The sequence below is a fragment of the Periplaneta americana genome, chromosome 16 (assembly GCF_040183065.1).
Source record: "Periplaneta americana isolate PAMFEO1 chromosome 16, P.americana_PAMFEO1_priV1, whole genome shotgun sequence".
NCBI lineage: Eukaryota > Metazoa > Arthropoda > Insecta > Blattodea > Blattidae > Periplaneta > Periplaneta americana.
The window spans coordinates 120,906,263-120,919,606 of NC_091132.1; the positions used below are offsets into that span (position 1 = coordinate 120,906,263).

Here is a 13,344-nt window from a genome sequence, read left to right on the forward strand (position 1 = left end):
ATTTCATAGTGTTTTGGGAAAACTATTATTGAATTTCCAGTATGCTCAGTCAATTTAAGAGAGCAGTGTATTATGATAATATATGATTGAAAGAATTTTAGTTTTGGACTTTAAATATGTGCAGAAATTTGATCTGAACAAATGTAATGTTTAAAAAATTAATTTGCAGAACGTAAGGTTACATCTGTACTTTCTGGTAAAAGATCACATTTTCTGTCATTTAATATTTTGTATACTGAAAAACCCATGAAGTTGCAAAAACAGGGGAAATTAAGTAGACAGCAAAATTGGTGGTCAAAATTTTTTTTTTTTTACAGTCATTTCATAATGACTTTTCGATTCTCATTTTAGTATCGAAAAGTAATTGATTTCCGCATCCATAAATTAGTGTGCTTAAAAGTAAATTTTCGTGCCTAAAAGTACTTTAAAGTACGTTAATTAGAAATACTCCACTTAAACAACTTCCAAACAACCAGCAAAACAATCACCATAGCCTACTACATATCCGAAGGCTGTGGAATCTCTCTTTTTCCATATGAATGTAATACTCTTTCGTCTTTAACATCAGAAGTTCGCGATTGCGAGAGAACAAATCAACAGTTTTATTCTCTTTAAAATATAGATACATTAGGGTTTCTCGAGTGACTGTCTAAAAATTTTTGTATGAAAAATGTGTGAAACTAGTGTTTTAAGCACTCGCCATGTTGTCCGATGGACAATCTTCACTTCTCGTGCTTAAAACACTATCATTTCGCGACTTGTTGCATAAATAATTATTAAGACATTAATTCACACGTACGTAAGTAGACATGGCAATGCTGAAAAGACTTTAACTGGATTTTTTAAAAATGAGCAAAGGTGGAATAGGAATCACTTATTTTTTACTTCTGTTTAGACTTCTCAAATTCATTGGAACTACGAGTACAGTAATTGTTATTGGTAATAATAATAACAATAATAATAATAATAATGCAATTTATACACAAAAAATTAAAAAGATTACTGCAATTTAAAAAATTGTAGTGAGAAAGGAAGTTGTGCTGATCTTGACTCTAAAGAGGAATTTGGAGATTTTACTTGTCTTTGGGAAGTCCGAAATGTTAGTGGAATGATTGGCATGGGTTTTTCAAGTGTTCCCTGGAAAATATTTCTATTGTCTCCTTAATAATGTCTGAAAAGGCAGATTCAGTGGTAGGTTATAAAAATATTAATGGAGGAGGAAAAGTCGTGCAAAACATGAAAAAATATAAAGATTTTTATGAAATACGAAAATTTTACCAAAACATTACGAAATATGAAAATCTTTTCAGTCCTAATTGCATTCTACAAATCATCAATCGTGAAAGTACTTGTTTTCATATTGCTAGCAGGATGGTTTAGACTTTAGAGTATGAAATTTCAGATTTTATCTGTCACTGTTAATCATTGATTAGTCAGTATTTTTGAAAACGTAACTGATGTTTTCTATTTAGAACAGAGTTATTAATGTTTACAAAGATTACGTTTTGGTGATTCGAGATTTCTTTTTTATGCTTATGGACTGTCCGACACATGATAAAAATTATTTACAACAATACCATGATTCATTTCTTTCAAATATTTGTATGCCTATTGAATATGTGTTCATGCATGAAGGAGTAACTGTAAGTAACGTAATTTATTCTGATGGATGATTTCTTTAGTAAAGAGCAAAAAAGAATACGTCAAATTCCATTTTGCTATGTTTTGAATTGTTTTCCAGAAAAATATTCATTTTAAAATACATAAATTGTGAGATCGTGCAACGCTACAGTCAGTAGAGAATGTACATCAGGTTATGTTGCTCTTAACAACACCTTCATCTGGCTTGTTTTGAATAGGGAAGTGGAAGGTCGTTGCCATGTACATTGTTTTTAAACTTGTAAGAAAAAGTACAGATGCTATACTGTTTAATTTTTGTGTAAGACATTTCTACACTCTCATTTCAATTGAATATTGTAGAGAACGTGAGTAATAATGATGCTTATTGCACGCTATAAGAACAACATTTTAAAACATTTAAAACTTCACGGGAAAAAATAAAAATAAGATATGCTTATTTTACATTAAATGAACAGAATTAAAAATATTTTATACTCTTCGATTTAATTTTAATTAAATATTCAGTGAACACAAGCAATAAGAAAAGCTTATTAAACTTAATTAAATCTACTTAATGATTTAAAAAGACTCCATATGCATTTTCTTCAGACAATTAGAAATAGTTTCCTCCCACTTTAATTTTAAAGTAATAACATTACATACAAGAAGTCATTTTCTTCAGACAATTAGAAATAGTTTCCTTCCATTTTAATTTTTAAAGTAGTAACATTACATACAAGAAGTCAAATTTCCTGAGTCGTCTTTAAAAGCAATTGTGTGTGTTCTGTTTACATTTCTCGTCTCATTCGTCCCTCTCACAAATGCACACACGAGCTGTTCAGGATACCTAAGCCTACATATCTGCCAGCTGTTCAGGATACCTAAGCCTACATGTCTGCCTCTCTCCAGGCATTAACTTTTACAACATTGTCAGAGTGCATAACATTTTAAAATTGCTTGCAGAACGAAAAATTACATTTGTTCGGATCAGGTTTCTGCACATTTGAAGGACAAAACTAAAATTCTTTCAGTTGTTTATTATCATAATTAACAACTCTCTTTAATTTACTGAGCATATTGGGAATTAATGTAATAGCTTTCCCAAAGTAACCATTCTCGAAAAGGAAACAAAAACAAGAAAAATTGTATTAAATTTTTTTTGTTTGAAATATCTCAAAGAATAGCTCCCTGAAATTAATGGCATTACTTACGGTTCATCCTGTATATATTCATTCATAGTTTTCTGCCCAAGGATAGGTTTTTCACTGCAAACCCAGCATTCTTCAATCTTCTGTTTTCTACCTTACTCTTAGTCTCCTCATATGATCCATATAGCTTAATGTTGTCTATCATCTGACATCTTCTTCTGTCCCTAACTTTCCTCCTGTTCACCATTCCTTCTAGTGCATCGTTCAGAGGGAGTTTCTTCCTGTTCAGTTTGAGCATTATTCTTTCTGCACCCATCTTTCTAGCACAACTTCATTTCTTATGCTGTCTGTCCATTATATTGACATTTTCAATTACAGTCCTCTTGATTCTTATAATAATAATAATAATAATAATAATAATAATAATAATAATAATGATTTATTTATAATTATAATTAGGACGTACAAAGACAACATTGAATGGAAGAAATTTTTTAAATTCTTTTTGCGGAAATAAATATCTTAGGTGATCTTTTCAGTGAAAGGAATTTTATTTAAAACTTCAAGGCAGTAGCTCTTTCATTAAAGCATAATCAGCCTAGAAGGTTGAAATTGTTTCATCTTACCATAACAGATTTAGTCAGATGATGTTGGCATTGCTATCTTGAAGTGGTTTAATGTCTCTAGTATACCACCAGACCATCTATTGTGCTCAATGCGATAAGAAACATTTGTTGCTGGAAATCTTTAAACCAAAAGACAGAGTACAATTGTCGATTTTTTTAAACATGCCTGATGTTTTGTACATCAAGTAGGGTAATTAAAAGGTAAGTAACTTAAATGTTGTTTCATAGTACCAATATGTAATGTTGTCTTATATTCTCTTTTATACCATAATGCTGGGTAAAATTTGATAATCCCTGAATATAATAATAACCCTGATATAACGATATAATTTTCCTATTAATATTTGAGGAGAAAAATTCGCTCCAGCACCAGGGATTGAACCCGACACCAAGCGCTCTGACCACCGAATCCAATCCACAGCACCGAATCGAATCTTCCTCCTTCAGTGTTTCCCTTTGTGGCTTGACTCCAAGTTAGGCATATATGTTGACGTATATGTCTAGTGTCAACTGCCATTATACTAGGAGCGCACTCAGTTGAGTGACTTGTTTGGCCGGGATTCCGCAGTTATGATGCACTGCTAGCTATGAGATTATTATGGATTTATTAATTTGTCCTACAGAATAATCTCTGTAATGTTGACAATTAATATCTGAGGCGTAGCTCAGTGGTCAGAACGCTTGGTATGTAGAACCAAGGACCCGGGTTCGATCCCCGGCGCCGGAGCGAATTTTTCTCCTCAAATATTAATTGTCAACATTACAGAGATTATTCTGCAGGACAAATTAATAAATCCATAACAATTTTCCTAGTTCCAGAAAATGTAACATCGAGGTTCGACTGTATTACTTTCTTTCCAATATTTTGAATTTGTGAATTGTTTGTAACAGTATGTTTTGTTCAATACATTTTCTATTTGAAGTTGGAGTTAATATTTGCAAAATATTATTTTGTGTTCGGTGGTAATGACATTTAGCTGGCTTGAGCTATTTTACCTCTTGCTTTCTCTTCTGTCATTTTATTGCATTCTTTTGCAGATGATAAAAGGCGATTTTCACGTGGTTGAGTACTTAGGCTGGGAAAATACCTACACAGAAATTGTTGCAAGTGAAAGGTTGCGGCCCAAAAACCCAAATCCTCCCATAGATAAAACCACATTCTACAAGTTTGAGATTGATGTACCTGAAGATCTGCGTGAATAGTAAGTAACAACACCACTCTATTATTTGAATGGGAGACATGCATGAGTTTTATTTTACATCGAAAGTAAGTTCTTTCAGTTGGAAATATTATCTCATAAAAACATTTGACTTTTCTGATTAAAAACACAGAAAAAAAATCGAAAATATTTCTCAGTTTCATTACATAATTTCGACAGTGTAATAAGCTATTTCAAAATCCTCTTATATACCACTTTTAACAAGTGACTGCAGAAGCATTATCGATCACATCTTATCTGACCAGAAAGGGTTAAATTTCATAATTGAAGTAGGTTGCATGATAAGTAGAACATTTTAGCACTTCTTTTTTGTTAATTTTGTATGTCGAGACATCATAATAGATAGAGATTTTTTAAAGTCTGTTGGTCTTCTTATTTATGATTTGTTTTTATTTTTGAGTTTTCTTTGTTCCAGTGCGAAAATGGATAATGCTCATAAGGAGTTTCAAAAAGCCATAGGTGCAGCAATCTGTCGGTACGTCCCAGAAAGAGGGGTATTGAATGTGATCTCTAGGAGTGAGCACTCGAAAAAGCGTTCATCTATGCTTCAAGAAATGCACTTTAGGAATCTAAGTCAGAAGGTGCTGCTCCTGAAACGCACTGAAGAAGCAGCGCGGCAATTAGAATCAACAAAGTTGCAAAATGTCGGAGGGTAAGATTCCAGCACCTATTTGGTTCTTGTAAAGTATGTGTATGAAACTAACAAGTTTGTTATTCATTGTTTAAAGGAGGCTTGAGATGTACAACAAACCTCTTAAGTTGTCCTCAGTATTCCAATAGTGACCATGCTCACAAACCCAAAGATAGCATTTTCAATCCAAAATGTTGCTTCCTTCAGAGAAAATGTCAGATTTATGACATAAAAAAAGGAATCCTTCTCTTGATGGGAAGGATCCAGACATAATTTAATGGCTGATTGTTGCCCACAAAGTTTACTGCTTTGCAAAGAGATATCTTTGTAGTTTTAAATTGAGGACCGTTTTTGCAAAACTTGCTAATGGCAAAATTTGCAAAATTGAGATTTTGATGGATTCGTTAACATAAGGGAGGCCTCTACATGATGTTCAAAGCATCTTAGTAAAATTAAGTTATTTCTCTTCATTGTAGTGTGTCAAAGTGTGATCGTTTTTTTTTTGTTTTTTTTTTTTTTGTTTTGTTTGTTTGTTTGTTTTTTTTTTTTTTTTTTTTTTTTTTTTCAAAACTTGCTTTCTTCTAAAAGTGAGAGATACAGCAAAACTTGCTACTAATAGTGTTTTGTCTCTCCTGTAAAATTTAGTTTTTTCAGTTAGCAAGTTTTGCAAAAACGGTCCTCAATTATATAAGAAAGCAAAGATCAAAGTAGAAAGGCTAAATAAAAAATAAAATTGTCTAAATAAAAAGGCTGCCATGCATGGAGTTGAACAACAGTTTGACCCTCAAACTTTTTGTCATTTATAGTTTAATATGGACCTGTCCATGTTGGTATTCTTTATTTAACATTCTTTAAGTCTATAGAAGCTATTCACAGACTGTGATAATGTTAACAAATAATTATGCAATGCGGTCACTATTCAACAGTGTTCATGAATTTAAGTTCTTAAAATCTCATTAAAATACATTGACATCAAAAACTTTTTCCTACATTTTTATTGTACCTTGTTTTTTTTTTTTTCACCATACCATGCACGCTTTCTTAATCGTAAGTTTTAGTTGCCATGTAATATTTTACTCTGCATAGGTACAATCAGGACATTGTTAAAAATGCATGGAAAAAGTTTTTGATGTCACTTTACAATTAATAATTAAAACAGTTGTGTGAACACATTTCATGAAGGTTCTTTAATTAGACATGTTTCGGGGTTACCGCTTTGCCATCATCAGTAATTAACAGTGACTGTAATAGAATTACTTAAAATTAATTATTGCAAAAATGTTTTAATGAACATGAATCTCTTATTAGTTACAATTATACATGATAAAATTTGCAATGTTGTTTTCAGTTAAAATTGTTAAAAAATTACTATAAAATAATTTAAAATTTCTCATCTTAACATATTATGAATTTAACAGTACAGTAATAGAATCAACATAATCTCTTGCACTCCAGTAGAACAAATAATAATGGAATAAACACACTAATATCATATCGCAACTTTGTTCCCAAGTCCGCCATTTCAGTAGGCACTGACACACTTGTATTGCCATCATCATCATCATCATCTACAGGGATTAGGCCTTTCGACCTGTTCCGTCCTCTTAAAGAAATTAGTATTGCCAACATAAAACACTAAAAATCACTAGGTTTTGTCGAGTGCCACTCAATCGTTATCATATTCATTTCCACATGCACCACTTAGATAGAGTACCTTGACGTATTTTATAATATCGTTGAGAGGATCTCGGCAGAGCTATAAGCAATCCTTCCGCCATAAATATTCACAGGGTGATTACTCAGGTCGTCCTTGTGCCCACTCCCCAAGACAGACTTTTTCTAAGTGCACACCAAGCGTTTTCGATCAGATTAGTGCATGCACCAGTTGCTGGATCTATAAAGTTCAGGCTGTGATAACTGTCATGTGATAGACTGAAAAAAAAACATATAGGAAACAAAAGCCTAAACTAACCTAACCTGTTACAGTTTCGTATATGCAAGGCATAATAAAGGCTTAAACAAACTTAACCTGTCACAGACTCGTGTATGCAAGGCATAACAAAAACCTAAACTAACCTAACCTGTTACAGTTTCGTATATGCAAGGCATAATAAAAGCCTAAACTAACCTAACCTAACACAGATTCGTGTATGCAAGCCATAACAAAAGCCTAAACTAACATAACCTGTCACAGATTCGTTTATGCAAGACATAACAAAAAGCCTAAACTAACCTAACCTAACCTGTCACATATATTTTTTTTTTATGTACCAAAGTACATTGATATTTCCATGCAGATATTCTGCGTCATCATATGATGAAAGAGTGATGGAACGGAGAAAAATTCTCTCCGGCGCCGGGATTTGAACCCGGGTTTTCAGCTCTACGTGCTGATGCTTTATCCACTAAGCCACGCCAGATACAACCCCGACGCCGGTTAGAATCGTCTCAGATTAAGCTCCATCTCTTGGGTTCCCTCTAGTGGCCGCCCTCTGCACTACGTCATAGATGTCTATGAATGCAGGACCGAAGTCCATACATGTGTTGAGGTGCACTCGGATGAGTGACTGATTGGCCGGGATCCGACGGTATAGGTGCCTATACCGTCGGATCCCGGCCAATCAGTCACTCATCCGAGTGCACCTCAACACATGTATGGACTTCGGTCCTGCGTTCATAGACATCTATGACGTAGTGCAGAGGGCGGCCACTAGAGGGAACCCAAGAGATGGAGCTTAATCTGAGACGATTCTAACTGGCGTCGGGGTTGTATCCGGCGTGGCTTAGTGGATAAAGCATCAGCACGTAGAGCTGAAAACCCGGGTTCAAATCCCGGCGCCGGAGAGAATTTTTCTCCGTTCCATCACTCTTTCATCATAACCTGTCACAGTTTCGTATATACAAGGCATAATAAAAGCCTAACTAACGTAATCTAATCTGTCACAGTTGCGTATATGCAAGGCACAACAAAAGTCTAAACTAACCTAATCTAACCTGTCATAACACTCCATTTTATAACCTCTACACAAAGTGGACACTTCATATTTGCTGGAAGCAGATCTTTCTTACGATACCATAGTTGTGCTTCTTCAGTTTTAATAATGCTCAGCAAAGTAAGATTGACCTAATCACCTACAACAGCCATTTCAGTAACGCATATAACTATCAATAAGCCCGTCCTACCAATAATCCTGCGAGAATCGGCATATTACAAGTGATTATATATTTTTTTTAATTTCTGCTGAAAAATTGGAAACTAGCTTGGAAGTTTCGTAATGTCACTTAAGTTACGTTGGTATGAAATGTGTTGTGCTCGGTCCTACCGAACATTAGTTGTCTTATGGTCACTTCTGACACCAAATTTGTTGTGGCCAATGCTACCGGTCACGGTTATGTTATGTTTAAGTTCTGATACCAAGTTAATGTGGCTCTACTTATTAAAGCACACACTATTTAAATCAGAATAATCAGGAGAGTAATGGTCGAGCTATTACCTTAGATCGGTACTGCGTATACAAGAACAGGATCACAGGCTAGGTCAGGTGCAAAGAATATTAGCTTAAGCAAATCAAATAATTCACTTCACTGGTTACACTATAATATATTGTAAAACTTTCTTGTATACATGTATTACACATTTAGATATGTCATGAAATTACTACACACAAAAATTTCCAACAGGTCTAGTTAGATACATATCCAGTTACTTTACTTGACCAATAAAAGAGAATCTTGGGTATACCTACTCAGTTACATATACATATGTTCGTAAATTTATTTCCGGTATTTGTGTTTTAATACATTTAATTTAAGTAGCTGCTTAGTAATAAATAAATAGGTAGAGCTGCATTCTTCAGTATGTCATAGTAGAAAATTGTTTCATGTGCAGCAAGTTTATTGAAAGTATGGGAGGGCTTCCCCAAGCAAGCCATCAATTCGTGTTTGATGTAAGGGTTTTGTTAGTGATGACTTGTATAAACACGAAAATAATGGTAAAATATACGTGGATGAAGAGCTTGTTAAAGTCATTGAGTAATCATTTGTGAGCAAAAAAAAAAGTGTGGTGAAATGCAGGTGTTGCAACAACTGAAACCCACGAACGGTATTACCTCATTGCAACTTAGTTATGAACAAGTTGTTTTCCAGGCATGAGATTATCACCTTCCTATATGATTAGTGAATCATCACAATTAAATAATCTGAGGCACTGAAAATCTCCACCAATTTGTTGAACACTAATGGGACGTTCCCAATATGTTTTTGTAGCAATTTCTTCAGAAAAGCTGTTTTGGCAATTCTTTATTGAATCTCTAGTGATATGTTGGCCTAGAAGCTTGCAGGTACAGAGCCAGGATGGTCAGTGAACCCTTGTTCATACTGTTTTAGAAGCTTAAGATTGTCTTGTGCAGTTGGTTACAGAAGAAGTGTCGTGGTTATTGTCAGGATATGCCATAATCATTTTGTTGGAGCTGTAGTAGTAGGTTTGTTTTTTTTACGTTGTATTATTTATTAATTATTGCTATATCATTTAATAAATAGCCATACTTTATTCTTGATGTTAATATTTATTATGCATTTGAAATTAAATCTGCATAGCAAAATTTTATGCACTAAGGCTCGGAAACTTGTGTTTAAGGTGTACACTTATTTTAAAAATCGACGTTTATTATTATTATTATTATTATTATTATTATTATTATTATTATTATTATTATTATTATTATTGATATTAATTATTGCTATATTAATATCGTTTATTAAGTAGCCATACTTCACTCCTAGTATTAATATTTATTATGCATTTAAAATCAGAGCTGCATAACAAAACTTCGTACAGCCAGGCTTGGGGAAATTGTGTCTAATATGTACACTTATTTATTTTTAAAATGAATGGGAAATGCGAAACGAAATTCCGGCTTCAGGATGAATAAAAGAACTGACTAAAGTACAGTACCAATGTCCAAGAAGATGCATTCCCACGAATCCCTTAGCCCGTAGTGTTTTTTAAGAACAACATTGTTTATGAAGAGGAAAGCACAAGTTTACAAACATTATTGAGAACATGACTTCAAATGAAAGAAAACGAAGATCAATAAACCAATATTAAATGAAAAGTTTATGTATAGAAAATGAGGACTTATTATTTTTGGCATCTCAGACAAAATGGGTGAAGGACATTCTACAGCGTATAAGATGTAACTTACATATTGTCGGACCATCTGATCTGTGCACCTTCAGCGCTGTCGTCGTTTTTGGAAAAGTTAACGCCTGTACTCACTCCATTCCACCAGCTTTCCTCCCACCACGCCAAACAGCAGGCCATGAACCTTGCCGAATAGGAATGTTGCCAAACTTCCGTCATACAGTGTCATGTCTCTTGAATATTGCTTATTAATAATGTGAGGTTAATTATTACTTATAATTTGATCTAAGTTGGTCTAATGACGCTGATTGACTTCTACGATTATTTGGAGATAATTATATGATCATAGTGGATATTTGTTGGTTAAATGGAAATTACGTGAAGGGAATCTATTTCGGTTTTAAAGAGAAATGCTTTCGTCATAAATACTTCTCCTTTGCCTCATTATCTTATTTTGTTAGATTTGAAGTCCTAATAAAATTATAAAATTGTAGGAATGAATGAATACATAGTCATGTACCCTCTTTCTTTCTCATCTGAGCTAGGGACCGGCATGGCGAAGTTACTACATGCTACGATCTTATTTACATACTATATAACATAACATACTGATAATGTGCAGGAGTTCTAATTTATGCTTATGAAAATAATTTACATAGTTACAAAAGACCAATAGGCTACTTGTATTAGGCATGAAATTACAGAGGGCATATCCCGGACATATCTGAATCTGAGTCACTATTATTACTGCTGCTGCTGTCTTCACCCAAGTTGATAATAAATCTAGCCACTTCCTCTTCTATTAATCTGTAACGTTTCCCTCCAATCTTGGAAATTTATTGCTTCTCTCGCAACCTTAAAAATTTTTTTCAAAGTCGGAACTTCTTTCTGCATGGTATAAAATTCTTGTGTCTTTCTTCTTAAAATACATCGGTCCATATCATCTACAAGAATTAAAGGTTCCCTTGGTCTGTTCTTCTCTGGTGATTCTAGCTTTTCATCTCGTGCACAGACTCCCTATCTCCTGATTTTCTTTATTAGGCGCTCTGACCTGCCTGTATAAATTATAAATTACATAAAATTTTTGTATTACATCAGTATTAGTTAAGTAATTTTAATACGTAATCAATTGAAATAAATTAAGTCTCACCTGTGATCCCAGCTGCTCTTTTCGTTGCCTGATTTATAGAAACAGATATTGACCTGTTTGTTCTCTTCTTCGAAAAATACCATTACTTGCTTAATAATATTTTTTTCACCACTCCATGCTACAGTAGGCTATTCATGTTGAGTTGACAACACTGGACTGCAAGTGCAAATAACTGTCATGCAAGAAGGTTCAAAATTGTGAGTAGTGGGGGAGATAAAGGGAGAGAAATGAATTACTGAGGCTGAGAAGGAATTAGGGTTCAGTTCGCATATCTTACAGGGGGCACAGATCCGATGGTCCAACAATACCAGCCATTCCACACCAAAGGGCTGGTTAGGGTCTATTGACACTTATGTCTAGGGGATTAAAGATGATTATTTTCATTGGCATTTGTTCCGATTTTGTTCCTTATATTGTTAGACTGCCGAAACACATATGTACTCATACTACTAGAAATTCTTGATTTGTTGCAATGCTACCACTGTACACTTTGTGTAATTTAATGTTTCAGAGCTTAATATAGAGTGACGTTAGTATAGTGTACTTATACATTGACAAAATTATAGTGGTCCATTATGAATTACGAACTTATTATACTGCACCTTGCACTTTTGACAAGAGCATTTGGAGTATAAAGGGGATGGGACACTCATTAATAATTTCATGAAGAGCTGAGAAACTTATTTTTCATCTCCTTGTGTATTTTACCTTTGTAAATCAATGTTCATATTGTTTTGCGAGACTTGTATCATTTATCTGGAATGATCTGTAAATGGTTAATATCACAACTGGACATTCCACGCCTAATTTATCAGTAGAATCTTGTGTCACTGCTTTCCATAATGATTGAGGCCTTATATAGCAAGTGTTTTCCTCATTGTTCGTTCACAAACAGAGGCTTGGAATGACCACCTAAAATCATCTAAATTGATGGCACTTGACTTATTTTTGTAGTGTTTTGTGAAAGAGTGTGTTTACAGCCTTCGACTGCCAATAACATTGGACTTTGGGCATATATTGCCAGTAAATATAACTCATACAATGGCAAAAAGATATTCCTTGCTTAAAATACATACATAATACATTCTCTGATAGAACTATTATGTTTTATTTTACGTCTTGAGAGAGTATTTAAGAATTGACTTGGCTATCATATCAATTGGAAAATATAACATTCCATATTATATTCCATTTCTATTCACATAATTATGTCCTCATAACTTTAACACCTGTATTTTGCTTGAAAAGGTTTGTTGTAAAACATTGTCCTTCTGTTTTTGTCTTAATTTTTTTTCATAGCTGTAGTTTGTTACCCACAAATGGTTAAAATTCTGAACAATTGATACAAAAGATGGAGTAATCTAGGAAATGACCTAATGCAATTCTTATGAAAGGGGATATCCATGATTGAGGATAGAGGAATAATATAGACACACACACAGAGTGGAAGTGATACAACTTGCCAAACTGAAGGGGGCAATAGAATACATGAAATTAAATTTAAAAAAATTGCGTTATGTAATAATTAAGTAGATAGTTAATTAGAAAATTAGTAGAAAGTCTCCGTAGTTTGGTAACAGCCTATCACTAGCTCACCTACAAATACATACATGAACTCAGGTCTGAATAGGAAGACCTTCCCTTAGTCACTGCAGTAGGGTTGCCAAATTTCCTAATGGCAGGAAATAATGATATGTGTTAATCTTTTTTTTTTTTTACTTAATTTTCAAGAAAACTGCCCATTTTATTTTAACACTGCAAAGGAATAAATCATTCCTTATCAGTTTCTCTAGTGATAAGAGCAGT

General features: G+C 33.7%; 1 protein-coding gene across 9 annotated transcripts in view; it reads left to right on the plus strand.

Moving 5' to 3' along the window:
- The window catches only part of Fmr1 (synaptic functional regulator FMR1), a 97,782-nt gene that overhangs the window by 28,024 nt on the left and 56,414 nt on the right, over positions 1 to 13,344 (plus strand). For all 9 annotated transcript variants that reach the window (XM_069812948.1, XM_069812953.1, XM_069812955.1 and 6 more), the window contains exons 4-5: positions 4,433 to 4,596; positions 5,030 to 5,266. In XM_069812948.1, the coding sequence (XP_069669049.1) occupies positions 4,433 to 4,596; positions 5,030 to 5,266 (401 nt within the window). The remainder of the gene's footprint in view (positions 1 to 4,432; positions 4,597 to 5,029; positions 5,267 to 13,344) is intronic.